This window comes from Oikopleura dioica, chromosome 1 (assembly GCF_907165135.1).
Source record: "Oikopleura dioica chromosome 1, OKI2018_I68_1.0, whole genome shotgun sequence".
Lineage (NCBI taxonomy): Eukaryota > Metazoa > Chordata > Appendicularia > Copelata > Oikopleuridae > Oikopleura > Oikopleura dioica.
The window spans coordinates 2,599,079-2,626,543 of record NC_137291.1 but is presented as its reverse complement, the minus strand read 5'-3'; the positions used below and the strand labels follow the sequence as shown (position 1 = coordinate 2,626,543).

The following is a 27,465-nucleotide window of genomic DNA, read 5'->3' as shown; positions in this document are numbered from 1 at the left end:
CCGATAAATATCCGATCCGATATCGGGTTTTCCGGGCATCGGATTTCGATTTGTTGAACCTAGCTTCAGGATAAACAATCAAAACGGAAGACGGAATTTTATGTCAGTTGAATTTGACCCTCAATTGAGTGAATAACAGCTTTTTCAGAGGAACCATCGAAAACGAGATCGTATTCTACTTCTTTGAAGGCGGTTTCGCAGCCGAATACATTTTTCGAAAGATCATCCTAAATAATAACTTCAATTCCAGCCACTCAGAAGAACTTACCTTGTTGAAAAGATCGCCCAAATGATCTTCATTCTTTTCATCATAAATAAACCCCGTTTCGCTCCCTTCGTCGATTTCTCCCGCGATTCCGACGAGATTTTTCTTCGAAACAGCGTGAATCTGCCCAGCAAAGTAAAACGGCTTCCCATTCTCGCCGGTCATCTTGATTTGGTAGGGAATGCTGGCTTGAACGCCCAGATCAATTTTGGAAACGATGGAGAGTTCTCCAGCAGCTGATTTTTCTGCAATTTTGAATTTTCTTGGGTCGAGTCGGATCGAGTAATTCCGAAGGGAAATGCCAAAACGCATCTTATTTCTTTTTCAAATCTGCAAATCGAAGATGCTTTAGAATTTCTTGTGGCAAAAATTTCAATTATTAGAAAATAAGTGGCGCCCAATTGAACAGGAGAGTGTGGCTGTGCAAAATACTCGATATGTTTCTTTTGAGGGTTCGGCAGTTCTCCAAATATCATGGACATCCCTAGCAGAGAAAAATTTGTGGGCAGGAATCTAGCAAATACCTACAAAATAATAAATAGTAGGTAGAGAACCTTGAACAATTGACAATTTCAGAACGAGTGGGCTGAGCGTGTAGATAAAGTATTGAAAAAAAAATAATCGAGTAGCAGTGGTTGTCAAAGTTACATAAACTGATCGAACGGCATTCCAGGGGGTAAGGACAATTGGGGTACGTTTTGGACATTTTGCATCGCTCCCTGTTGCAACTGCCCGAGTTGGCCTATCTGCAAGTTCGTAAAGTTGGGCATGAGAATCGGCTGGTAAGCGACGGTGTATGCAGACTGCTGTCTCTGAATTTATGGAATAAGCCCTGTGGTCTTGAGAGGTGGACACTTACGAGTCTGGCTTGGATTATTTTATGCGCCCGGAATTGCTCATACGGAACCCATCTGCGTTTTGGTGGTTTACCCTCTAGAGCCGCTAAATGTCTTTGGCTGCACAAGTGCTGATAAAGCTGCACTTCCGAGTTGAGCGTATTGTGGCACAGCTCGCATTTGTACTGGTAGATTGACTTCGGCTTGACAGGCTCGATTTTATCTATACGAGGAGGTACTGGAATCCCTGCGACTGTGTTTTTATGGCGCAGCGAGCCGAGATGCTGTTCCATCTGGGTAGGAGAGTTGACCCAAACATCGCAGTCTTTGCAGTGAAGACTTTTGTCTGAAATATGATCTTGGGGGCATTCAATATTTCATCTTTCCTAGAGCACTCTAGTGCACTCTTAACCTAGGTTAAGAGCTTCCCTACTATTCAACAGGAAAGATTCAATTGAAAGTAGCTTACCTAGAGGCTTGACAGGAGTTCTGACAACGCGTTTGACATAAAAGGGTAGGTTCTCCAGCATGTTTTTGACTTTTTCTTCCATGTCAAGCCGTGCTTTCTTCTCCTCCTCTGTTTCTTTTAGAATTTCTAACGCTTCGAGGAGAGAGCGCGGCTGGTTTGAGCTAGTCGAGCCACTCTCGTTCGCGGTAGATATCGTTTCTCTTTCTTCTTCGTTCTTTTTACCGGTATCGACGTCCCAGTTCTTGGCGACGCCATTTTCAACGCTTTCATACCCTGACTCTGGCCTTGTCGGCCTCATTATCAAAGACATTTAGCCAATGATTGTTATGTCTGGAAGACCCTTCTATGAATATTAACCTGTTAACATGAGAATCCTTTTTTCATGGATAGACCTATTTTGTATCGGAAATAGCGATTGTTTATATTGAGAGAATAAATAGTTTATTGCTCTGAACTCAAAATTACCCAGAATGAAGAAAGTCGGATAAACAAAATTGGAAATTGCACATGAAATGGCTTGCTTGAAAGAATACATGATAAGGGGTAAAATATACAGTAAACAAGACGATACACGCGAAAAACGAAGGAATAAATGTGTAAATTAAAAGCTGTGAGTTGGAGATACTTTTAATAAAGAGATTTTTTCAAAGATCTTCATTTGAGGATGGACTCGATTGCTTTTTGACCAAACTTGAAGATTTCCGTCTGCCGGGCTTTTAGCGAGAGAACGACGTCTGAAGACCCCGGCTGGATTCGAAGCTCAAGAAGGCACCTAAAATGCTAGAAAACCGTCAAACTTTCGTTGACGTACCAAATGCCGTTGGTTAATTTAAACGAGTTGTAGAGCATGTCGACTCCTTCCACATTTCTTTTCGCAACATTGAAAACATTGGCACTCTCCAATTTCGCCGTGATTGCATCTGCACCGAGATTTCCCGCCGAGGGAATCGTTGATGATGATTCATTCTGTGCGGGTATGTCTTTCCACGTCGCAAGGAATACTTTTTATGAGATTTTCAGAGCTCTTCATGGCAAGAACTTCTAGCTAAGATCCACGAAAGCTGATAATTAAACCTTTTCCTTGTCGATCCATCTTTCCATCGGGAGTAAACAAGACCTCAAGTGGAACTTCTGTGGCAAAATAAAACACCTTTAGATTGTTCTTTATCGCTACTTGGAGCGTTGTCAAAGGATCCATCTTTTGCACCTGACCCTGAGTCGTCAGGATCAACTGAGTTGGGACAGTCTGTCCGGCTTGAACAGCAGGAACGGACAGCGGACCACTGGGCCAGAGACCAAATGAGTTTTTGTTGAATTGAATTCCAAAGTCGGTCATCGGTTGCATTCCTTTATTCGTAATTTGCATTTCCATAATGATCTGAAGCAGGGTCTCGAAAAATTGGATGTGGGGCGGTTGTGAGGGCGCCCCCTCTCGCTCTCAACATCGGCGCGCTAGTTGTTCACTTTCAAAAACAATTTGGGCTGGATGTTTGAAAAATAGGCTCGCGCCAAAGGGAAAGTGACGCTATAGGAAAATGCAAAAATGTTCAATTTCGGTGAAACTTTGACTCCAGATATAACTTTTTCCGCTGATTACGAATATGTAAAAATTATTTTGAGATTCGGGCAATTAGTTTTTTTATGATTGAAAAGCTCACAAAATACAGCTTACAGTAACTAGCACATTTTAGAAGTACTTGTTGCCTATGAATTCAATATTTTTTGGTAAAAAGGAAGCTGACCACTTCCGAGAACTGTTTTGTTTAGATCACCCGGTGATATTTGTCACAGTAGGTCAGAGTGTGCACCCACTGAGATTATGGGGCCTTTCGGGGAGCGCCCAAAGCACTAGCGCACTGCCACTTACACTTGAGAAACTGAAAATGAACTGAAAGATGACTGAAGTCATCTGGTCAAACACCGCGTCTACCCGATAAAATCCCTAAATAGGCAGCTGGAGTGATCTGAAATATTTTCTTATGAGTGTTTCTTAGATTTTCATGAAAAATGCCGATTAGAAAATAATATTTTAAAGGTACCGTGGTTTTCCATTTTAAGAGCGTTTTTTAGATGACAGGGTTTGCTCAAAACGCTCTTAAATTGGAAATTTTCCTATCGATATAGGATGACAGTGGTTATTTTCATTTTTCAGGGAATTTCGAAAGTATGAAACAGAAAAGATCTAGAAGCAAAAGTATTTGTATATCAAGATGAGAACGTGAGTGATTTTTTCAGGATTTTCCTCGAGCGTTTTTTCTTAATCTGATCTCTTTCATTCTTCAAAATTTAAACAACGAAAATGTCAGGAGAAGAAAAGAAAAACACATGTCTTTGGCTTAGAAGAAAAAATATGCGCAGATTCTGGTGAAGGCTCAAAAAGAAAGGATGGGAGAAAGACTGTCATGGAGATCTAATAGATAATCCGAAGGAAAATGATGGGGAAGACATGCCTCAGTCACTGAGGCTCAGGGTACATTTTCTAGCCTTTGTAGGAATAGGTAAATTAAATATCTAGGAATCAGATTAAAAGCAAAAGAGCTCCGACCATGATGGTCCGTCGGCGATGGAGATTGAAGAAGAACCTCAAGTTCAAATGACAGAAGGAGCCGACACTGCCAAACCATTGACTTTAAAATGGCCGGAAAAGCAGTCAGAGATTACACGTTTTAGTTAATGATTTATTTGAGTCTAAAAATTTTTTGATTGCATAAAAATCTTCAAAAACGCTCTTAAATTGGAATTTTCGCAGATAACATAATTTGCAAAATGTTGGCGAAAACGCTCTTACATTGGGCGCTCTTAAAATGGAAAACCACGGTATAATAACATCTATTTTGATAAATCACATATGAAATTTTAATCATTTATTTAAAATAGGGACTAAGGGTACTAATTTGTTTATTTCTATTAGGCGAGGACCGCGCACCAGTTGGTGAACAACCGAGCGACCGCTGTTAACAATCGGCTCCCGTTGCGCACAACTCTCCGCGGAGGGTGGCGCAACATCCAGCCCACCGTTGTTTTTTCGCGCAAACATCTAGGGCGCGGGGGTTGAAAGCGAGAGGGGGCGCTCAAACAACCGCCGCGCATCCAATTTTTCGAGACCCTGATCTGAAGGATAAAGAAGAGCTCGAAAATGGTTCGGAAACTCGGGTTACCTGATTGTTCTCCCGTTTGATTCTGCCCTTGAGTTCTAGGCCCATACAAGCTTGTGCATTACACCAGGTATCGAGTTCTACAGGTGGAGCCGCTGGAGTTGAACCGCCCAAACCGCCGAAGATGTCCGCGCCCATACCTCCATAAGGACTTGGTGCTGCCTGAGCTGGAGGTGGAGCACCTCCGCCTGAACAAGGAGTTTGATTGGGGAATAATAAATAACACAAGGGGATGATCAATTAAGAAAGAATCGATAGATTGGTTACCCATGAGATCAAGCAATCCTCCACCCATGGGAGGAGCAGCTCCCATTGGGTTCGAATTGACCGGATTCGCCTGTTGCTGCGGTGGTGGAGCTCCACCACCGATTCCCAGGTCAAGCAAGGAATCGAGCCCGCCGCCCAGGATATCCATTCCTCCAGTTGGTGGAGGAGCTGAGTAACTTGGAGTGGCGGCAGTGCTGCCTCCTCCAAGGTCCAAACCGAGAAGATCGTCGACGAGGTTGTTTGAGGAAGGAATGATGGTAGGAGCTGGAGCTTCGGCAGCTGATCCATTGGCTTCAGCAGCGGCATCAGGAGTGGAAGCAGCAGCTGCTGCCGATCGGAGAGTCTTGACGACTGGTTTTTCGTTCTCGACAAAGAGCGAGGGCGGTTTGTGATAAACACTGGCTAGCGAGGAAATGTGGCAAATGAGCTCGTCAAGGAGAGTAGGTTCGATCAGATCTGTTTCGTCGCTGATAAGAGGTCGCTCGGCGAGGACGACGTCTTTCGCCGCAGCTGGATCGGTAGAGAGAAGACGCCAGTAGATGTAGCCCCGATCACGGAGATCTGGGTTGTCGGAGTCTTGTGTTGCGAGGGAGAGGACGGTTTGGACAAGCTGCTGGCACTCGTTTGGCTGAAAAGAAAGTTGTAGTGCGCTGGGTAAAGAAAGAAGACGGTAAGCTATCCAAAAAATGGCTCAAAACATCCGTGAAACCCGCAAAAACGACGAAACTTTTGGAAAATGTCTATTTCCCTTATTTCTTCCTTCCAAGCAAGCATTCTTTACCTTTTTCAAGAACAATTTAACAATAGCCGTGAGCAGCTGAAGCTGAACTTGCGTCGCTTCATCATTAAATCCATCCAAGAACGATTCCAAAAGCTCATCCGCGTTGTCGATTCGTTCCGCGTACTCTCCGATGATCCAGACCATCGCTGCTCGAGCTTCTGGCTCATCAAGAGAGTCCAAGTTCTCGCAAAGCGTCGCAATGATTGATTCGTACTTGTTCGGGTATTTTCGGAAAACGTCCTTGATGACGACGATTGCTTCTTGAACGACGTAGTTGACTTTTGTCTGGATAAGTTCGATCAGAGTTGACACGCATCGTTCAGCAGAGTTTTCGACTTTGATCGCGCATCTGCCAATAGCTCGGACGGCTTTTCGGACGAAATCGACGTCGACTTCCGTTGCGTACTCCCTCAATTCAGCAAGAACCTGAGCGATGTTGTGAGGAGAAGCCAATCTGATCATAATGTCGAGTTTCTCAAGTTTGACGTAAATTGGATCGTTGTATTTTACGAAGAAGACCTTGATCTCGTGCTTGAGAATTTCAGGGCGTTTCTGGACGATCAGATTGATGTTTCGTAAAGCGACGTATTGTACTTCAGCTTCGGAGCTGAGAAGAGTAACGAGTGGCGGCGAAAGCTTTCGGAGAAGTCCAGTTTTGTAATCGACGTCGGGAATGAGCTCCATGAAGCGCATGAGCACTTTGATAGTGCTGAGGACAACGGCGGCGTTGGCATGAGAAAGACGAGGAGTAACTCGTTCGCAGATGCTTTGAGCTTCTCTTGGATCAGCTGGATGATATTCGGCCACCGCGTCGAGGATGAAAATCTGTCCCCATTCGGTGCACTCGTTTAGCGCGGTTAAAAGCTTGTTGACGACTGATTTTGTCAAGAAATCATCCCTGCCGATTTCGGAGAGTGCTGCAACTGCATTTGCAACGACCATTGGATTTGAATCGCTGAGGAGGTCCTTGAGCGCGTCCAGGAAGCCCTGTTCTTGAACCATGTCGGCGGAGATGTCATATAACTTGGCGACGCAAACTGCTGCGGTTTTCCGAACATAGGGGTCCTCGTCTTTCAGGCATTTTCTGAGCGGCTCGCAGAGGTATTCGGTGATTTTGTCCACTCGGATGCAGCCCATTGTTCGGACAGCGAGAGCGCGGATAAGCGGGTTGGGATCGTCACAGTCTTTCACGAAGGTGTTGACAGCCATAATTGTCATGTCTTGAAGACGGGCTCAATAAAAGCGGAAAAAAATGCTGATCAAAGATAGTTTCGAGTATATATTTGGCCCGAAGAGATGTTTTTTCTTCAAAAATTTAGAATCTAAATACTCAAATCAACTCAAACAGTTACTGTTTAGATGTTCTACTATTTTTCTCTTCAAAAAAGCCCGTGTCCTGGTTGCGTTTTCGCATAATTCATCAAGTATAAATAGACGAGTTTCTTCAATTCCAGGTTCTCAGTTTGCATGCAATTAACGACGTCGGGAAAGAGTGCCGAAACATCCTTTCCGACTGTCATACTCGCGATTACTTTCTTAACGGCATCTTTCTTTTTGTCTTTTCTGTCGGAATTGAGATCTGCTCGCAGCTCGAAGATTTCTCCCTTTTTCGTTGTCGTGAAGTACTTTGAGTCCGTCATGCTTTCTGAAGACATTTTTTTAATTAAAAAATTTGAAAGATTTTTTTTTGAGAAAAAAATCGGGTGATTAAATGAAGGAAAAGCTAAAGAAAATAAGAAAGAATCGGGCGATTTCTCGAAAAGATAAATAAGCAGAGGAAAGAGCAAAAAACGCGAAAAATCAATTTTCCCCAAGTCGATAAAAACGCGATTGGGCGGCGGTGGCCAATGGCGCGCCACATTTTTTGGCGCAGAGGAATTCGGAGCCTGTTTTTTCCGAAAGTCCACTAGTCTATTGGCAATAGACCATAATTACACCTAGAGGATTTTCATCTGGTATTTCGAGAGGAAGTCCGATAGATTCGTGATAATACAATAAAGATTTTAAGGTAGAATGGATATTTGTCGAAATAATTGTAAAATGGCCCATTCTAAATGGGTGATCCGAATTTGAGTCGGCGAAGTCCTGAGCCTGGCAGCCTATGTAGTAAATGATTTACTGTAAATTTCAGTCAGGGTCGGAAAAGCAAAGACGCGCTTTTTTTAAGGTGGTGGAAGTTTTCTAGCCCACTTCCGCCATACCTACCCTGGAACACCATACCTTTTCTGAATCAGCAGAAAATTTCAAGAATTTTGACCCATTAAAATTCTATAAATCTTCACTTCCGGTCGATTCTAGAGCCGGAAGTCATCGAAATTCGGGAGTATGGGCAACTTGTGGCCTATCAAATTGATTCTCAGAAGATTCTCTATCATCTAAGAGAAGAATCAATCTCATCCACGGTCAAATCAACCGCTAAAAACTGAAAAAAATTTCATAAATTTATGCTTTTTTCGTAGTTTTGGCGGTCGGTTTGACTGCGGTCGGACTAGTTTCTTTGAATGAATCGATAATGAGATGATTCAGAATCTTCTGAGCATCAATTTGATGGGTCACACTTTATGCATATTCGAAAATTTCGTCAACTTCCGGCTCTAGAATCGACCGGAAGTGGAGATTTCTAGAATTTTAATGGGTCAAAATTCTTGAAATTTTCTGCGGATTCAGAAAAGGTATGGTGTTCCAGGGTAGGTATGGCGGAAGTGGGCTAGAAAACTTCCACCACCTTAAAAAAAGCGCGTCAAAGCGGCCCTGCGAGATTTTTCTCGAATTCTTTGGAAGCCGCTTTCAAAGCGCAATGCGGCTTCGTTGTAAAAAAGCCGCTACGCGTCATTTTTAGATCTTTTGGGCCCTGACTCCGGTTTACTGAATTCGCTATTTTACTGAATTTCCAGCCCCAGTGAGAATTTTTCATCGTCCTCACGAGAAAATGTTTCATGAATTTACTTGTCGATGTGAGAGATTTGTCGAACTCTTCTTGATCCTGCTGCATTCTTCTCATTACAAGATAGTTTTTGAGAAGCTTCTATTTGCTGAGTTTTTAAAAGAATAAGTCTTGATCGATAAATCGCATGCTATTTCATAAAACTCTCCGGAAAGCTGTTTGATTTCTCTGCCTCTTTTTCATATTTAAAATTGCTTTTTGAATCCATTTTCATGAAAAAAGAATCGATTTTGCTTTCAATTGATGATATTAAATTTGTGGACACTGGTTGTTCCCAGCCCCTCCTTCGCCGGTTCGATAAGATAGATTCTCATCGAGGAGCTTTTACCTGAGCTTGGCTTGAAAAAATCCTCGATAGCAGCAGTCAGCATCGAATGAGATTGCTTTTTGCCGGTTAAAACTGACGATCCTTCGATTTTCTTCATCATTTTTATGCTTTTTCTGCTCTAAGATTGGGAAGAATATTTGTAGTAAGACAGGGATTAGCACCTTTAGACATGCGATCATTTCTAACATTGCTTGTAGCTATTTAAATTAGGGAAGAAAATGAAGATAAATTCAAGTTCTGTTGACTTCAAATCTTTCGGTGTCACTGATAAGGGATTCATTTGGAACCAACGAACTTTTAATTGACTAGAATGTTTCATTTTTCAAGTAGCTTCAATAAGACGATGCAATTATATTTAACCAACAACTCGACCCTTCTCCAATGCGTCTGCCCTGAAGGGTCCTCAAAGCTCATCATGAGTCACATCCGTTCCATTGAATCAACACCAGTCCAACTCACGCGTTACTCACTCCAAACCTCTCGCTCTTACGAGAATCATCGAAAAACATGCGCCATCCTTTCATCATTTTCATTCGTGGCCTTGGCGCTATAAAACGCCGCGTTCATCATGCTAACTTCAGATAAAAGAAAAAAATGGTGAAGCAATTTACCGATTTTGAAATTTTTGAAGAAGAATATTACGACTTTGCGGATTTTCTAGCGCTGGAATTGTCCGATCAAAGGAGGAAAGATAGAGACAACAAAAAATTAAGGTAAATTTTGAGAAAAATTTATGAATAAAATGAATAAAAATCAATTCAGGATGTCTCGAAGATACCGAGTCCCGAATTTCTTCATCAAATCCAGCGAAAAAATCAGCCTTGGACGGGCAAAACGCGCACAAGGAAAACGAATTGAAAAAGAATTCGTCAAAAATCCTTATTACTAGCGAAAACGTCTTCATTTTTCTTCGACTTTTACTGATAAACCTGAGCTTTGAATAAAAGATATTGAAACTGGACCTTTTATTTCATTTTATTTCTTGAAGCAATTCTAACAGCAACAAACACCAGAGCAGGGTAAATCAGGAATACAAAGAGCTTGAGTGCATCATCCTCAAATCCGTGAAATTGTCCGTTTCTTCCTACTTTCAAAGAAATTTTGTGCAAAATCAAAGATGCGATGTTTTCAATCATTTTTCTCTCTAATTAAATTGAGATGAATTTTGTTTCCAAAACAGTTGAACGACAGGGGCCGATTTTCCCATCAGGCAAAGCGGCAAGCAGGCAGCAGCGTGATAATTTGCTTTTGGTCAGCAAGAAACCCCAAAACGAACGTTTTTCCATGTTTCTTTCCTTCTTCCATCGATTCAGAATTGAAGAAAAATGTCGAAAAAGCTCAAATATATCTTTCTCCGAATGCCAATTTACTCGTCAAACTAACCTTCAATCAAAGTCAGAAAGACAAAAAACGATAAACAATTAAATTCACTACGCAACCACCGCCCGGTAGCCTCGTGATTGCTATCTTTAAATATCACGAATCAACTCCGCCAAGAGCAAAAAAGGAAGAAATGAAGCTTTCAAATTTCGTTCTTTCCAGTGCGCTTGCGCAAAGAGATCCAAATTACAAGTACAACAAGAGAGTCGTAGAAGGATTGAGCGGAACTGACTGTAATACGAACAATCTGACCATCGCCAAGTTTTCCGATGATATCAAATGCGCAGAGGGGGAGTTTATACCAGAAGAAAGCATGTGCACCCTGCAATGTGTTTCTGAGGTATTTTTATTATTACCATGAACTTGAAATTTCTTCTTTGAAAATTTAGGGAACCGCCCCAGTTTTCGCCGAGCTTCTCTGCCGAAAAGGCGAGCTCCATCCCCTGGATTCTTGATGAACTACTTCTGGTCCGACTGGGACATGGAAAACGGCCTGAAAGTCAGCTGCGAGGTTCCCGATGAAATTCCAGCGCCGGGTATCAAGCGAGGGATGGCGATTTGGAACCACCCTGATCAGGCTGAATTTGTTCGTCAATACAACACTCCTCATAAAAATCCGGAAAATCCGACGATCGGATGGATCAAATTCGGAGCGCTGAGCCATGTTTGGTGGTCGTTTCAAAACGAAGGGGATGAAGAGCTTTTGGCGGAGAATATGCATGTCTGGCCGATCATGAGCTATCCGAGATGTAGGCAGGATACTGACACGAGATATGGAGATGGAACTTGTGATCAGGAAACTTGCGGTAGTGTTCCATGGGGAGAGAATACTTGCACTCATCCGAAATATTATTTCCCAAGAAGTAAGTGAACCAGCTCGATTTTCCACCGATTTCGGAACTTAGTCAAAAGGCGTACAAATCGCTAGATACAGCGCTAAAGAGTCCCGTTATGCGCAATAAGCGCAGCGGCAGGGTCTCTGCGCGTTTCTCAATGTCCAAAATGCGCTTTATTTCTCTAGACTTACCGCGCCGCAGCGCTTATTGCGCATAACGGGACTCTTTAGCGCTGTATCTACGCTCTCGTAGCACCGCGAATTCTCGCGAGTCAGCAACTTTAATGAATTTTTAGACAATGAGGTTCTGAAAACCGGCGAAAAGTGGATGGGCTACTTGAATGAGCCATACGGAGATAACCAAGCGAATCTCACCGTCCCCAACGCCCGTGCCCTTTGGCCTTCCTTCTGGAAACGAGTGGAAGAACATGCTGGCAATCACAACGTCTCGACCGACGAGATCAAGATTGTTGGCCCTTCGATCGCTTCAAAAGATGGCGCGATGCGTTGGGGAGAGGATTTCTATTTCAACTTGCCGGAAAACATCAGAATTGATGCTCTCAATGTCCATGAGTATAATATCAACGGAGGACAACAGGGAGTTCACTGCAATTGCGAGCCAAAGTTGCTTAGAGACACCCTTAGGAAAAGTTTGAAAAAGGCGCTGAAGATAACTTTTGTTTCCGCAATTTTCAACTTTAAGAAAGTCATTACAAGGCTAAATTCGGCTACCCTGTTTGGCTAGTCGAATTCAATTGCGGAAACGGCTGGTGGGACTGTCCAAACGAGCAGCATCACGAATACATGAAACAGACGCTTCCGATGCTTGAAGAAATGCCCTGGGTTGTTCGATACAACTGGATGGCTTCCTTGACCGAGACTCAATTTGGCGCTCTCAATAGCAACGTTGCGCCTTATCCGCTCAATGAGCTTGGAGAAACTTACAATAGCTTCGTTTGGAACAGGACCAATACTCACAATCCTCAATGGGGTGACAACGCTGGAGGTAAGTTTGATACCAAAATATTTATGAAAGAACAAATATCAACTTAATAATTCTATCATGGTAAGTTTGTAAAAAACGATGCAACTGAAGATGAATGATATGCAAGAACAACATATACGCTCAAATCGATATTTTCTTATTTCAATAAATTTTATTTTATTCAAGATCGTTTGAAAATTTAGTAAGAACCTGCCAGGCAAGAATGAGGTTTCTGATCTTGTTGCTGGTAAAGGAAGACAGTGTAAGAGATAAGACCAAAAAGTGAACTATTTTCTTATGCATTCAAGACTCGAACAAGTCCTTCTCGCCATCCATTTTGCTGGAAACAAATTTAAATATTTTTTTATCTGTCCTTGTTTTTACCTCGCGCATGGTGATGAATTCCAGCTTCTTGTTCAACTTGTGAGCTTCACACATGAAACCCACCTTCGCACATTTAGGCGTGAGCCAGTCGAAAGTTGACGGTTTCCATTCGTTTTGAACATGAATTTGCTCGAAAAATTCAACTTGCACGGGATTTCTCGCCAAAGATTGATTTTTCGCTAGATACGAATCAGTTATTTTTAATTATTTTATTGACTTACTCCTGCTTGTTTGGCGAATTGATCTGACACAGCTCTGATGAAGCCAAGAATACTCAGCTGACTGTCTTCGTCCTTAAGGGACCCGGTTAGTCAACGCCGAGCTGAACTTCACGCGTCCGTAGTTACTCTTGTGAATAAGATTTTTCGAAAATTCTTTTTGCAAATGATATCTGCAGATCAACAGCTTTCTTATCCAATTTTCAGTTTTTGTCTATCATCACTCGTTCATGAGCCAGGTCCGAGAGAGGGAGCGCAACTTCAAAGGGTGTTTGAAGAGCAATCTTTTTCAATCTTCATGAAAGCTGCACCATTGAAAAGCCCATTAAATTCTCTACAAATCTTACTTATCGCGCAAAAATGAAACATTACTAATTGCGGATTAATGACTGATAAACTAGAGAACTTAGCGCGCTCAGCACGCCGCAGCGCTGCAGGACGCTATTTCGGGCTCCCGGGACATGATTCCGCTGGGCGCGCGCTAAGAAGTTTTGTTTATCTGACCTGTATCGCTAATAGATACAGCTTCATTTTTGCGCGATAGGTAAGATTTGTAGAAAATTTAATGGGCTTTTCAATGATGCAGCTTTCATGAAGATTGAAAAAGATTGCTCTTCAAACACCCTTTTGAAGTTGCGCTCCCTCTTTCGGACCTGGCTCATGAACGAGTGATGATAGACAAAACTGAAAATTGGATAAGAAAGCTGTTGATCTGCAGATATCATTAGCAAAAAGAATTTTCGAAAAATCTTATTCACAAGAGTAACGACGGGCGCGTGAAGTTCAGCTCGGCGTTGCCTAACCGGGTCCCTTAAAATCATCAAAAGAAGAAAGAACTGACAATGAATGACATCGATAAAAGCAGGTTTGCCTCTGACTTTGAACTTGACCATGTGTGGATTCGCCTCATTGATCAGAATACAATTGGCGGTAGTCATCAAGGCGTTTATAATTTCGTCTCGATTTCCACTGGATGGCGGGGTGAAATCGCTGTAAAAGATGATCGAGATATTTCGCGGGCCAGATCCCCTCCGACCCACTGCGGTTGATAAGCTAAACTCTTCGGCCCTGGAACCTGCATTCCTTCCGGAATATCCATTGTGTGAACTTGAAGGCCATTTGGAAGAGTCTCCTTCAACTTCATATGTTTCTCCAACTCTTTTGGAAGAACCGAGCCTGGAGGACATTCGACGATATGGAACGGCTTATCGGACATTTCTCTCTATAAAATCGCGCTCGGACAAAATGACAATACAAAAACAAAAGGATATTTTGGGCATTTAAAATCACAGACAAAAATTTCTTCTCGCAAAATCTCAAATTGATTTTTCGCAAACAAAATATAAACAAACTAGAATTGTGAAACAAATTTTTGAGGGTCAGAGCGAAGCATGTCAAAATTATCTAGAGAGATAGAACCAATTTGGAAAAATCATCAAATTGGTTATTTTATTTTATTTATTCAATACAAATTGGTCGGTCAGTGAGAATCATAGCAGCGTAGTAAAGATTAAGGGACTCGTATTCTGGACCAATGTTCGTCGAAAGAGGAAATGCTTCGTCTTCGAGGTTGACTTTTTCGAAATTGCTAGGTTTTCCTTAGATAATTTTTCAATTTACTATTCTTACTTTTCCCCGACGTAAGCGAAGTTGCCGACAATCTTTCCGCTTGAAAAATAATACGAGTATCCCGCAGCAGCAGTCATTTGACCCAAGAATGACCAACTGCCACTTCTCATTCGGAAAACGGAGCGACCCTGGTTTGGTCCTCGCCCGGCAAAAGTATACAAACCAGAAGCGTCTCCAAGAACAAGTCCTCCATAAACTTTTTCAGCCGGATGCTCCGGTCCGGAAAACCACGAGTAGTTGTTGTGAATGTAGTATTCGACGTGATTGTGGCAGGCGGAAAAGTCGTCTGGATCGCAGCCTCCGACGACCCACATTTTGTTGTCATAAACCGCCATCGCAGTCCAATCATGAGGATGCCTTGATTCTTGGGTCAAGATTTCTCGTAGATTATTGAAAAAATGAACACCAAAATAAAAAAATACAATTGATCTTTTTTTTTTCATTTTTGACCCAAAACTTGAAGCTGAAATGTCTGTTTCTTGATTTTCTCCATCGAATCTTTGACATTTTTTCGCCCCTACTCCATCTTCGGAGAAACAAAGATGCGCCTGATCAAAATACGCTGAATAAAAAACAGTGATATTTTTATCAATTTCTGCTTTCTTACTAGTGCAGGATCCCCACATCCCATCGATATGCGGAACCATCAACTCGTCGTCTTGCAATTTGAACTCGCAGTCGGTGACCTTGATTATCGCTCGGGGATTGTAGTATCCGCCGAGAAAGTAGTGGTTGCCCTTGATGTACGAGTAGCAGGCATCGTCGACGTCCATGATGTCGAATCGATAGTTGAAACTCGATTCGATAAAGGTATCATCGGAAAGTCTCAATAAAAGAGCTTTATTATCAAAACTCCAGTCGTAGTTGATCATGAAAAGATACTGCTCGGTTGACTCGCAAACTGGATGCGGGCAGCCATCACAACCGTCTGGGCAGCCAGATGAGCAAGGGCAAGTTTCAAGACAATCCAACCAAACGACATTGCAGCGATTCGCGCAAGTGTAATCATTTCCACATCCACTGTAGCAACTGTCCCGAGCATCTGAGCATTCTGTACTGCAGATTTCGTTCTTGTCCAAATCTCTTGGGAAATTTCAATTGTTCAAAAATACGAAGATTTTTTTTGAACCTACGGACAAAGAGGAGGAGGAGTGACCGGGACAAGAGTCTCTGCAGCAGAAAATGAAAGAGTTGACAAAGCAAAAGATTTCATTTTGAGAGAGCGTAATTGACTGTATCACTCGACAAAAAAAAAACATGTGAGCAAATTCGCATCGAGTTTATTCTTGAACGTAAGGGATTTCTTCATGCGCCAGTTTTTTATTTACAAATTTCAAAGTTATTTTTCGGAAAATATGTTAACGGATGAAATTGGCCGGTTAGGTTTAAGCTTTGTTTATTTTGGTGTCTTATCAGAATTCGTGAAAAATAACCGGGTTGAAAGCTCTCCGTAATAATAATTGGTAGCTCCCTTCGCACTCATCCTATCGTTCGATTATCATCTGTTTTCATTAATTTATCATCAATTGTAGCGAGGCAGTAACTTCCATCGTTTATTCCGATTCCATGAATTCCTTCGTCTGGATGATATTGACATGCCCTCTTTTTCGCCTCTAAAAAAAATTCTTGAAAAGTTAAAATTATTTTAGAAACCTTCAAAATCCTGTGTTGACAATTGAATTGAGCACGAAAGAATGTATCCTGGGAACTCTACAAATTGACATGCTTCCGGGAAGTTTCCAGTGCAATGACTTGTCTCTCTCCACCTTATTAATGATCCCTGGAGATCGATCCTCTTTTTGAGCACTTTTCTCAATGACTCCAGCTCTCCGTCATCTAAAATCGTATTAATCGTAGAATGAATTTCGATAATTTTGACTAAACCATTTTTTCCAGCGGCAATGAACTTCTCGATTCTGTAGTCAAAATAAACGAAATCCATGAAAAATAATTTATAAATCCTTCTTATTGTTCTTTTGCTCACATTTCTCCAGTGTTCAAGCATCTCGTCTACATCGATCGGCTTATTTTTCATCTCTCGGCCCCACGAAGATATTTGTGGAATGCTCTTAAGATTTTGAAATCTGTCTTCTCAGTCAAACACGCGCAAAGCAAAGTCGTTTTCTTCAGAGGCATATTCTTGTTTTATAATGAATTCGTAAGGGATGGCGCACGGATTGCAGTAGGTGTGAATTGACTGCCAGTGGCGGTCTCTTTGTCCATCGAAATCGGAAAGAGCGACAGTTTCGACGAAAGCTTCAAACGAGTATTGATAGGTCGAGTTTTCCATGTTTTGGCGCTCGAACTTGGTCAAATACTACTTGAACTGATTTTCGATCGTCCCAAGATATGCATGACCTTTTCGAAATTTATCCTTCCACGCTGAATAGAGCCTCGCCATCGGATGACGTACTGTCATCAGCGTCAAGTAACCATGCGTTTCGATGCATTTTTTCTGGATATGACCACTCGTTATCTTTTTCATGGATCTTCAATTACAGCTTAGAAAAGCGGGTCAGATTTTATGTTTTTCTTAAATTATATTTTTTTTGGCATTTTTTTCTTATTTTAAGAAGAGGACTCTTATCTCAATTTTAGTGATCCATGCTCAATAACATTGGGACTCCACATTCCATCAGAAAATTTAAGAGAGCTAAGCGCTTTAAGCCAGCTAGTGCTTCCGGTTTTGGTCGGAAGACATGTTCTTAATTTATACTCTAAAACAGGTCAATTAGTAATTATCTCGACTTTGCGACGTTGCGCTTACTTTCGTTTTTGAAGAGATTGTCAGGCAATCCAAGCGGATGGGTAATTGGCTTGCATGGAATATAGTCTTTTCCGAAATTATTTATATTTTTCTGGTATTTCATGAGTTTCAAAGAAGTCGCGGATTTGTCCTGATACAGATTTATAATTTGTCTCAATCGCTCGCAGACGAAATTGATGTGTTTTCTTTTCTTCACAAAGGTTTTGAAAATTCTGCTTTCTTTAGTCGCTTCATCTACCGGAAAGTTGATCACATCTTCCGTATCCGATTCTTGAGTTTGAAAAAAGGGTGCAATGAAATTCTCAGCTTTATCTTGCGGCAGGTTCAAAGTGTTTGCCCATAAAACGACGAAACAAAATATCAAAATAAAAACAAAGTCTTTGACAGAACTTTCCATTTTTCTCTTTTTATCAAGATAATTCAGAGATTCGAACGAAAGAAAAGCTGATATTTTGAAATCGCCAAAAACAAGCTATGAAATTCTCTTGGGATAACCCGGGTACACACAATTTTCGAAATTTTTATTTCAGATTTATCCTTTTTCGTTTTTTTTTGAAAAATGTCAAATCATTTTAAATTCTTGTTGTGATTTTTTGTGGCTTGGTCAATTCCAAAATATTTCTTTTGCCGATTTAACTAGAATCTGTATCATAAACCCCTATGGGACACAGGCTATGGCTTATTTTTTTAAATTTGCAGGAAAATATTTTAATGCTAAATTTGCTCTTTATCTTTGAATTTACGCGAAGAAATACAATAACTCCCTTACTGAAAACACCCTAAAGAAACAAATATCATTTTTTTAAATATGCGAGATTGTTTTATTTTTTTTAAGATATCACCAGAAATAAGGAAAATAAGGAGTACAGAATCATTTTGCCGAGCCAATTTTTTCGTAAAATTATTCACGAAATGAATAATTATGAGAGAATAGGAAGAGAGAAGTCAAGATCGTAGCTGGATGTAGAAGAGAGTCCGTGTCGGTTGGTGAACCAGATGTCGTTGAATGTGGCATCATTGCTTCCGTAAAGCGTCACAGTTGCCGAAACACCGCTGCCGTTGGGAATGGTGAATGAGTTTCCGTCGGAGTTACCAGCGAAGAATTGATTTGGCTTGTTAGCATCGGAGGTGGAGGCGTAAGCAGAAGTTGAAGGGGCAAAGCAAGTTCGGCAAACGGAAGCGATCGAGCCAAGTCGTGGGATTCGGTTGCCGCTGGTGTGCATCTGATGACACTGTGCGAGGTTTCTTAAAGCTTTAGCTCCTGTGATCGAGTTCTGTTGCTTGAGGTCCCAGCAAGCTTGAGCGTTCTTGCAGCCAGTGCAGATCTGGGTCAACTTATCAGCTTGATGACTTCGTCGGACTTCGAGGAAGCAAACCTCGCCATTTTCGCATGGCTGGTTGACCTCATCGTTGGTTTGACCAACAACGGCGCACTTTGCTGGGGTCATAACGTCGCACTTGATGCAGTGTTTAGTGATTCTGGAAGTGGTGGTGAAAGTCTGAGTGGTCGGCGACGTAGTGGTGGCCTGCACAACTCCGAAGTATCGAGCTTCGTCTTTGTCTCGTCCCGCCTCGTCGGCGACAGCGGCATCAGCGTCAGCGGCGGCAGCGTCGGCGTCGTCGTAGTTGTAAGCAGCAGAAAGAGAGTTGTAATCGCTGCCGTAGGCTGAGTCGTAGAAGGCTCCGCTATCGAATCCGGCGTAAGCACTTTCTCCGTAGTCGAAAGCAGAATCCCCGAAGGAGAAGGTTCGTGCATCATCTCCAGCTTCGGAAGCAGCAAAGTCCTGAGCGGAGGCGATGGCCAAAGTTGCAGCGAAAAGTTTCATGATTCGTCGAGTTTTAAGTACAAATCAAAAGATTACTTATACTGAGACTCTTATAAGTTCTGATGAAAAAGACGACACTTTTTTCTTTTATAGGATAACGCTGCCACAATGATAAATAACAAGTCGTCAAGTAACTATGCTTTGTTGATTAAATGAAAATAACACCGTCCTGGTGCCTCTTAACGACTTGCTATTTATCATTTTGGACGAGATAAGAAAATGCCGTCGTTTTCATCAGAACTAAGAAAAATCTCAATATAAGTTATCTAAGATAACTTATCTTTTGATTCTACTTAAAATTCTCGACGATCTGACCCATTTACGGATATACGCCCCGCTCTATCTTATTTCAGAGATCTCTAAAAGGATACACGGCCCGGTTCGCTTATTTTAAGCCATCGTACAATCTCAAGATTGATAAAAGTTTTTGAAAATTAGAGATCTAATATACAATGTAATTTAAAATAATCTTTTTTTTTTCCATATTTTTCATTCTTTCATATCATATTCTTTTCACGAGATATTGAACGGAAGGCGAATGTGAACTGAAAATTGATATAAAGACCGAAGAAATCATCTTCAAAACAAATAAATAGCTCATGAAAAAGCCCGTTTGATTTTGACCAGACTCAAGTTCCCAAAAGAACGAAAAAATTATCTGGAAGCTGATAAGGGGTGAAGTCAGTTGACCCGGGCGCTCGGCGAGACTTCTAAATATCTGCGCGGTCTTAACACTGCAATGGCTTGCTGCATGCTCCATCAACTTTTTTCAGGTAAACTCACATTAGAACACACCGCGCGCCTTGTCCCTGTGTCTAAACGTGGGAAACCTTGTAAAACCTGATAATGGCATCAAGGGTTACAAAGGCAACATGAGCAACATGATTACTCTCCATCAAAAACACATTTTCTGGAATTGTTATCAATAATCGAAATTTTATTATTGCGTTGATTCCCGAATCGTCAGAGTCCTGATTTTTAAGTTCTTTTATTTTTCTAATCTACACATTTATTGCTAAACTTATTTTTAAACAAATAAATTGTATGCTTTTTGATGAGCTGTTTAAAAAGATCTGCCCTTTTACGCAAAACCGTCTTAACCATCTCAGCATTTCAGAATTGCCGAATCGGTAGGTCTGGTTGATTAAAACGAGTCTTCTTTTATCCAATCACAAGCTCTGGTCACCGTACTTTGCTTATCCTCTGCTTAAGAGTCCTCTCTGAAGATCCGCCAATCAGGACCTCTGGTACCGACAGCATCAATGCGCATCATTTTTATCCTCATGATTAAAGTTTTATGGCCACAACGTCTTAAATTAACTTTGATACACTTTGATTTCATCCCGTTTTCGCACTTTTAAGGCTCCAAATAAGTTTCTTTGGTTGAGCACTTGAAGAACTGGGCAAAAAGTCAGCTCACCGGTAGTAAGTCAGAAGGTCCTCCATGTCCGAAGTGGATAATTATTCACCACCACACGTGATTCTCACTAATCTGATGTCGTAGCTAACCGTGGCCAGAGCTTCTGATTTGTCCGTTAGTTTTTTATTGAGTTTGTGCTTCTCAGCGAATTAGAACTTCTGGTCCTGCGACATTTAGAGAGCGTGCGAATAGAAAGCTCTGGTTTTGCGCCATTCTCAGTGCTCGCGAATAAAAATCTCTGGTTAAAATGACCATTGATCGTGATTGGTCAGGTGGAGCACTAGAATATTTTCCTCTGAAATATTCCTCTGCCTCTGACCAGAGATGGTGATTGGTAAAATGAAGTTCCCCTACAGCTTACGGTTGGGCGGTTCAAAACCAGAGTTATTGATTGGAGGGCTTCTTAAATGCTTGTTACTATATAAGAATCGGATAGGGCCTATTTAGTTCATTCACCAGAACGTAAGTCTTTTTATTCTGAGAGAGGTCCGATCAAGAGAATTTATTTATTGATCAATGTAGAAGATTTTTTATCTGAAGATAAATCAAAAATTTAAAGCTTGTCAATTTTTAATATATAAAACATAAATAATATCGAAATTCATGATGCCTGAAAGCATTAATTTTTGCTTTTGAACGCAAATCAGTCCAAATTATTAAAATTGCTTTGTACACCAAAATTTCTATTTATTCTAATTAATGATGATATTAAATTTTCAGACGGCTCGGCTTTAAAAAATACCAAATTAATCATTATATCAAATCATAAATATAAATCTAATGCATTAAGGGGATAGAACTAGATTTTCCGAATAAAAGTGATTTTCGAGAGCCACTTCAAATAAGAAAAAAATAAGATGTTGCTAGAAAAAGGGTTAAACTATCTTAAAATGGAATAGAAAAAATTTGGCTCGTCACGTGAATCTAGAAATTTGAGGACGCGAATGGGCTAAAATCGCAATTTTTGAAGAGATGCGTTGACGTTTCGATCCTTTCCGCAAAAATCCATTGACGAAAAAAATTTTTAAGAAAAATGTTGCTAGATCTACATTTGCTGGATCTACAGCCTAAGAGAGAATTTGAATATCTTAGCTCGCCTGGCTTTGAGCGCCGGTTTCGAATTGGCTATTTTCGAAAAACCTAGTTCTACCCCCTTAACGCATGAATTTCGTTAACGAAAGATCGGACCTTGATTCTAATCAAAGTTCACCGTCTGATATCAAATAATTAAGGATGAAGTTATTAGCATCTGTTTTGTCTGTCGCCGCAGCCGACTATGCGTGCTGCCCATACGACGACTTTGGAGTCCCTCACGATACTTGTATTGAGGTCTTGAGCGAAAAATCTCCATTTTCTCCGGTTGATCCAGCAACCACTCTTGTTCCACAGGAGTCTTATGCTTGCAAGGCTTGGGAAGCAAACGCGGGCGCTGCTTCTGAGTCCCACAAAGGAACAAGCACTGTTCAAAATGACTGGGGAAGCTGCGGTTTCCAGCGACATTTCCCTTGGTACCATTCAAAGGCCGGTGATACCTCTGATAATCTTCATAAACTTGGTCTTTGGACGAGCGGAGCTGCTAACTACCAAGTACTCGCTACTGGTGGAAATTTCGGAGCCAATACTAATCCGGCCGATGTGAACGCTAGTAATGGTTGGAATATGCTCTCCCTTACCAGAGGATCTTTCTCCGGTGAAGATAAGGGCGCTGCTGCCGAGGGAGGCAAGCCAGTTGTTGGAGAAGTTCATCTTGGTGCAGTTTGCAAACTGTTTGTTCCTGTTCAGAAGAATTTCATCCGCCAAGTCAGTGTTGCTGGTGTTCACGTCAATAATGCTCGAGTCGCTGGGGGATCTCTTCGAGCATTCTCGACTGAAATGAATGCTGCTGTTGTCGGTAACTTTGCTGGTTCCGCTGGCACCACTCATTCTGCGAGCTACCATGCTGGTACTGCATACTGCTTCTCAGTTGTCAATATTGCCGAGTTCATGACAAACAGAAAGAATAACATCGCTAACGCCAACGTCGCTGGTGAAGATGAAACTGCCCGTGGAGCAGGCGGCACTGGCAAAGAATGGTTTGGTGACGATGTCGGCTTTAAATACGACGATACTACTGGTGCTGCAACTGCTGCTCAATTTGGTACCATCTGGCCAGGTTTCGACCAAAACACGAACTTCGGCCAGTTGAAGGGAACTCCTGGAGATAAAACTTCTGGACAACACAAAGTCAACATGGGATCCAACTTCGATGTTGTTGTTCACTTTGATACCGCCTGGTGTGCTTCTCACTGGAACATTGTTGACATGCAGAAGAGCAACGATCATGGCTATGGCGAAACTACCGGAAACGCTGTTCCTTCTCCAAATGATAAGCAACAGAATCTCCGATCATGGAACGGTGGAGCTGCGCCCACTTATGGCACTAAGGAAGCCCTTATGGATGCTTGGGATAAGCGTCTTAGAGGTGATGTTGGATCATGTGGTCTCTGCTACGATAAAAATGATGGCGTTCAACGTGGTCCAAACGCTGATGGCCTCACATCGTGCCGAGCCAATAGCGTTCTTGGTTTCACGAAAACTCTCAATGCTGATACGACCTTGAACAACGAACTTATGGACGATAATTTCGGCTTCAATTACAACACTGCTGGTTCCGGCAGTTGCACAAATCTCAACACATACACAAGTGGAACCCGAAGATGGCCAAACGCTGGTGCATGGGCCGCCTTCTACTCATTCATCACTTGTGCTCGCTCTGACTACGTAAGTTCATACCTCTTATTTTTTATCTATATGATATTCCTTACATAAAATCAAATTGATTCAATAATGAATTAAGATGATTTATGGACCTGCCACAAGAAACTTGAGAAAGGTCAATGTCAATGTCATGGGCGGACTTGCAGGAGGTCATTTGACTGAAGACAAAGGAGCTGAAGGCGCCGAAGCTTTCCAAGATGGTACCCACAACAAGCCAGCTGAAAGTGGTGTTGGTAACAACGACAACCGTATGGTCATCGTTGGAGGTTGGCATCAGGATTACCGCCACGGTGTTGGCGCTTGCGTCCGATTTAATCTCCGACAGGTAATTTTTTATTATTTTCTGAAAATTTTTCCAATTTACTTTGTGGTTAATTGTCAATTTTTATTGCTGAAATCTATCTTTTTTAACGGGCGGTTTAAGGTCGGTAACAATGTCGAATATTGTGCTGATGGTGATGAAGAAGCTTTCAATGCTAATGCTTACACTGCAAACTACAACCCTACTGGAGACACCAGCCTCTGGTCGCAAAATAATCCAAAACGATGCACATGGAACTGGAATTACAAAACATCTATCAACAGTAATACTTATGATGCTGAGGCATGGTTCGACAGTGTCGACCCTCTTCACAAGCAGGTGAATAACTAGCAAGACTTAGTCTCTTAACTTCTCTTTTTCATAAAAAATATATTGATCTGAACTTTGAAAATAAAGGTTTGGAACTCGGAAGCATGGATCGATGAGCCTCATCCAGGAGTTGTCAGCTCGCAAGCTCAAAACTATGCTGTCAATGTCGCCTTGGGAGCACTCACTGATACTCTCAACATCAAACTTATGGTTCAAGACAAACGACCAAGCGCAATCAACGGTGTTGCAGTTACTGCCGCCAGCTATGTTGGACCAAATAAACTTGAAATGGATGCTGCTGTCTCTGGCAGTTCCGGCTACCTTAACATTGTGACAGCACCAACGTAAGTAATTATATTATAAGTTTTTTTAAAGGGGCTTCTTCTTAATACTTTTCTTTTCAGTCAGTGGGATGCCGCCAATACTGGTAATTCGCGAACCGATGCTGCCGCTGAAGTGACACTTTTCGACACCACTACTGGAGGAACTTGGGCTGCAATCTCCCTTACCTGCCGACGAGGATCAAGTCCTTCAACAGACCGATCTGACTTCCCTGACTGCTTCTTTGGTGACGAAATCCACGGACAATGGGTTTGGGACACCACCGATAGATTGAAAGATCTTGATGCTGCTTCTGGAACTAGCATCTGGAAGTTCTGGGCCATGATCGATGATAATAATACTTATTAATTTGGATAATTTTATTATCTTGCTTGTCTCTGTCAAATAATTTTACAAATTTTGGAGAAAAGATAACCACCAGAAACGATTGTTAACTGGTTTGCAGGTTTTCTTTATTTGGTTAAATAAATTGGTGTCCAAAGTACGATGTGTTCTTTTTTCTTACAACAAATATGATTGCGTTTTCGTCTCTTACATTTTGCAGGTCCTTGATAACCAAATATAACTTATAAAGGATTCAAAATAAGATAAGGTATCATTTTGTGAGTCGCATACTAGCGCAAATTAGGGGGACGCGGAAGGTGAGTAGGGCATACATGTATATAGGCCAAGATTGAAAAAGATAACAGCTGCGCGCACTTGCATAGAGATCAATCGTTACCTGGTAGTAAAGGCCCTTTACTAAAGGGAACTGTAATCTACACTGTAAATCTGCTACAGCAGGGCACCGAGCAGGGCATTCGCTGAAAATATCCGTTTTGAGATGCAAAAATCCCTTCGAAATCCGACTTATCAAGAGCTAATAATTCATTATGAAACGTTCATCGAAGGTAAAAAAAACCTCGTCGAAATTTCAATTATCGATTCGATTGTACAAATTCTGACTTTTAATCTTCTGACCCTATTGAGGATATTTCTAGCGAATTATGTTTTTTTGTCTTCCATATCTCTGAGTGTTGAGCTTAAAATGATTTATCAGCTCAACTCGCTCATTTTTTTTGTACATCTGCTCAGCCCATCACTGAGAGTAGCCTCGTCACCGTCGAGTTTGGCAGATGTGCTGCCTCTGCGGGTGGTCACCTTGCATCCCCCTGCCTCGGCTTGGTGCCTTCACCGACCGATGGACCATGTTGGATCCTTGGTGTTTGTCGAACCAATACAAAAAATAACATTAAATGAAAATTCTTTCAATTTTCTTGGAGATATCCATACGCAATAGAGCCTGAAGAAAAGAACTCAGAAATTTTACAATCGGAGGTTATTTTACCTAGTTTCATTAGGAATGATTAGCTCTTGATAAGTCGGATTTCGAAGGGATTTCTGCATCTCTAAACGGATATTGTTCGCGAATGCCCTACTCAGTGCCCTGCTGAGGCTGATTTACAGTGTAGATTACAGTTCCCTTTACCATCAGGTAACGATTGATCTCTATCCAAGTGCGCGCAGCTGTTATCTTTTTCAATCTTGGCCTATATATGCCCTACTCACCTTCCGTAGCCTCCAAATTAGAATGAGAATGGAAAAAGCATTGAATGTAATTGCTTAAAAGACAGCAAATTCTGTTTCTCGTTTTGGCTAAAGTTGAAATATCTATCCAAAAAACAAGTCTCATTTGTAATTTTCTCTCGGCTGCCTCCAAAAATATTTTTTCAGATTCGACCCTTGGAAAATGATTCATATTTCTGCAGCTTTTACAAAATCGTAAAAAAAGCTAGTGCAGGTTTCTAAGGCTCGTCGAGACTAGTCAAAAAATTTGTTTAATTTCGTTTTACGCAAAAAATTACCGGTTTACCGTTCGAAATTTCGCGAACACCGTTCGCAATGAAATGAAATTGCGTCGTGAGGATGCGCATTCTTCGCGCATTATCAGGAAGAGAACTCATTTAGTTGGCAGGGGCAGTCTTTCTCTACCGCTAGGACACATTTTGAAATAAAGAAGAACTCGATTTTTGACCGAAATTTATTCGATTTTGGGAACGCCGTTCGTAAATTGCAAAAGCCATTCGCAAAATAGCCTTTGCGAACGAGGCCGCCCGCTTCCCTAAAAACAGTAAATTTTACATTTATTTTGATGTTACTGCACGTTCCTGATTTTTAGTCATCATTAGCCTAAATTAAAGTACATTGATGTACTGATACGACCATCATCCTTCATCCTCGAGAAGAACTGACTAAATATTATGATGAAAAATTTCTGGGTCGATCATCAGTTTATCATTTCTAGAATAAAAACATTTCTTCCGAAAACAAGTCGGTTATCCAGAAAATCCTAAGAGGTAAGACTCATCATTTAATTCGACTCGACCAACAGAAGAATTGGCTAATTTTTCGCGTGTTTCGGCCTCAGACAAAGTTTTCTTAAATCATCATTATCAAAACTTCCAAAAAACGCTTTTTTATGAGGATGACTGAAATTTGTATCTAACGACTTGCATTAGATTTCTTTTATCCTGACTCAAGGTGGAATGCAGTCACCTAGATTTACCAACCCAGAGTTTCATAATGCGCAGCCTGGGTTTACCAACAGGGGCGAACAGGTCTTGCAAAATGCTCTCAACTTCTGAGAGCCTCGGTTGGCAAGAATATAAAAATATAAGAAACGGTATCGCTATCTAATAGATAGCCTATCTATAATCTGCTCTTTTTGCCTTGACACATTTTTCTGGACTATATTTTGAGCAGACAGTACCAATTTGTACCCGAACTTTCTTGTCTAGGGCAGGCTTAGGTGAGTTTTGGTAAGATAAAATTATTTTCGGCCTCAGAATCAAAATCTACAAAAAAAAAATTACGAGGTAAATTACAAGGTTATTTATTTTATGAAATTCCAATTTTTTACTCTTTTAAAACTTCACTTTTGAGCTTATCCTCGGCTTAGCTTGCTGATTTTGAAGCCATCTCAAACCGAGCGTTGCTCGAAATTGGTGCTAGGACCAGTCTCTGCAGGACATCGCAGCAGGTTGCGCGTGTCGGTGGGCCCGTTGCATCCTATTTGCACAGCTTGACACCTGCCTGTACTTGGGCATTGCGAGTTTTTAGCACCAACACAAAGCGGAGAACCCCGCTTATTTGTTTAGAGACAAAGCGTCGCTATTTTCACTTTATCGAGATGGCATAGTTTTTTGACGACTTGTTATTTATGATTGTGGCAGCGTTATCCTATAAAAGAAAAAAGTGTCGTCTTTT

The 27,465-nt window shown here is 41.4% G+C and overlaps 6 protein-coding genes and 2 long non-coding RNA genes across 8 annotated transcripts; 3 read left to right on the top strand and 5 right to left on the bottom strand.

Annotated features, from left to right (window-relative positions):
- Positions 1-70: 70 nt before the first annotated feature.
- On the bottom strand, positions 71-1,933 carry LOC145695576 (uncharacterized). The gene is made up of 4 exons (XM_081772564.1): positions 1,571-1,933; positions 1,125-1,447; positions 269-1,077; positions 71-227 (listed from the first exon to the last, which is right to left on the bottom strand). Exons 1-3 carry the CDS (start codon positions 1,878-1,880, stop codon positions 910-912), a joined length of 801 nt encoding a protein of 266 aa, XP_081628690.1. The 5' UTR covers positions 1,881-1,933; the 3' UTR covers positions 71-227; positions 269-909.
- Positions 1,934-1,985: 52 nt separating this feature from the next.
- LOC145695575 (AP-1 complex subunit beta-1-like) lies at positions 1,986-6,992 on the bottom strand. The gene is made up of 6 exons (XM_081772563.1): positions 5,774-6,992; positions 4,993-5,620; positions 4,729-4,913; positions 2,654-2,948; positions 2,382-2,574; positions 1,986-2,342 (listed from the first exon to the last, which is right to left on the bottom strand). The coding sequence occupies exons 1-6, from the start codon at positions 6,989-6,991 to the stop codon at positions 2,225-2,227; spliced, it is 2,637 nt and encodes an 878-aa protein (XP_081628689.1). The 5' UTR covers position 6,992; the 3' UTR covers positions 1,986-2,224.
- Positions 6,993-9,438: 2,446 nt separating this feature from the next.
- On the top strand, positions 9,439-10,006 carry LOC145710667 (uncharacterized). The gene is made up of 2 exons (XR_014135057.1): positions 9,439-9,758; positions 9,808-10,006. It is a non-coding gene; the product is annotated as an uncharacterized LOC145710667 (long non-coding RNA).
- A 543-nt stretch (positions 10,007-10,549) lies between these two features.
- On the top strand, positions 10,550-12,421 carry LOC145698594 (uncharacterized). The gene is made up of 4 exons (XM_081775805.1): positions 10,550-10,765; positions 10,815-11,288; positions 11,557-12,266; positions 12,332-12,421. The coding sequence occupies exons 2-3, from the start codon at positions 10,880-10,882 to the stop codon at positions 12,003-12,005; spliced, it is 858 nt and encodes a 285-aa protein (XP_081631931.1). The 5' UTR covers positions 10,550-10,765; positions 10,815-10,879; the 3' UTR covers positions 12,006-12,266; positions 12,332-12,421.
- Positions 12,412-14,120, bottom strand: LOC145698605 (uncharacterized). The gene is made up of 4 exons (XR_014133932.1): positions 13,699-14,120; positions 12,851-12,922; positions 12,630-12,808; positions 12,412-12,585 (listed from the first exon to the last, which is right to left on the bottom strand). It is a non-coding gene; the product is annotated as an uncharacterized LOC145698605 (long non-coding RNA).
- A 177-nt stretch (positions 14,121-14,297) lies between these two features.
- On the bottom strand, positions 14,298-14,832 carry LOC145711183 (uncharacterized). The gene is made up of 2 exons (XM_081788914.1): positions 14,477-14,832; positions 14,298-14,435 (listed from the first exon to the last, which is right to left on the bottom strand). The coding sequence occupies exons 1-2, from the start codon at positions 14,809-14,811 to the stop codon at positions 14,306-14,308; spliced, it is 465 nt and encodes a 154-aa protein (XP_081645040.1). The 5' UTR covers positions 14,812-14,832; the 3' UTR covers positions 14,298-14,305.
- LOC145711503 (uncharacterized) lies at positions 14,822-15,689 on the bottom strand. The gene is made up of 4 exons (XM_081789196.1): positions 15,610-15,689; positions 15,084-15,559; positions 14,927-15,038; positions 14,822-14,855 (listed from the first exon to the last, which is right to left on the bottom strand). The coding sequence occupies exons 1-4, from the start codon at positions 15,687-15,689 to the stop codon at positions 14,822-14,824; spliced, it is 702 nt and encodes a 233-aa protein (XP_081645322.1).
- A 6,014-nt stretch (positions 15,690-21,703) lies between these two features.
- Positions 21,704-24,703, top strand: LOC145695446 (uncharacterized). Its single transcript, XM_081772435.1, has 5 exons — positions 21,704-23,249; positions 23,326-23,571; positions 23,671-23,886; positions 23,965-24,221; positions 24,282-24,703. The coding sequence occupies exons 1-5, from the start codon at positions 21,723-21,725 to the stop codon at positions 24,565-24,567; spliced, it is 2,532 nt and encodes an 843-aa protein (XP_081628561.1). The 5' UTR covers positions 21,704-21,722; the 3' UTR covers positions 24,568-24,703.
- The last annotated feature ends 2,762 nt before the right edge of the window (positions 24,704-27,465 follow it).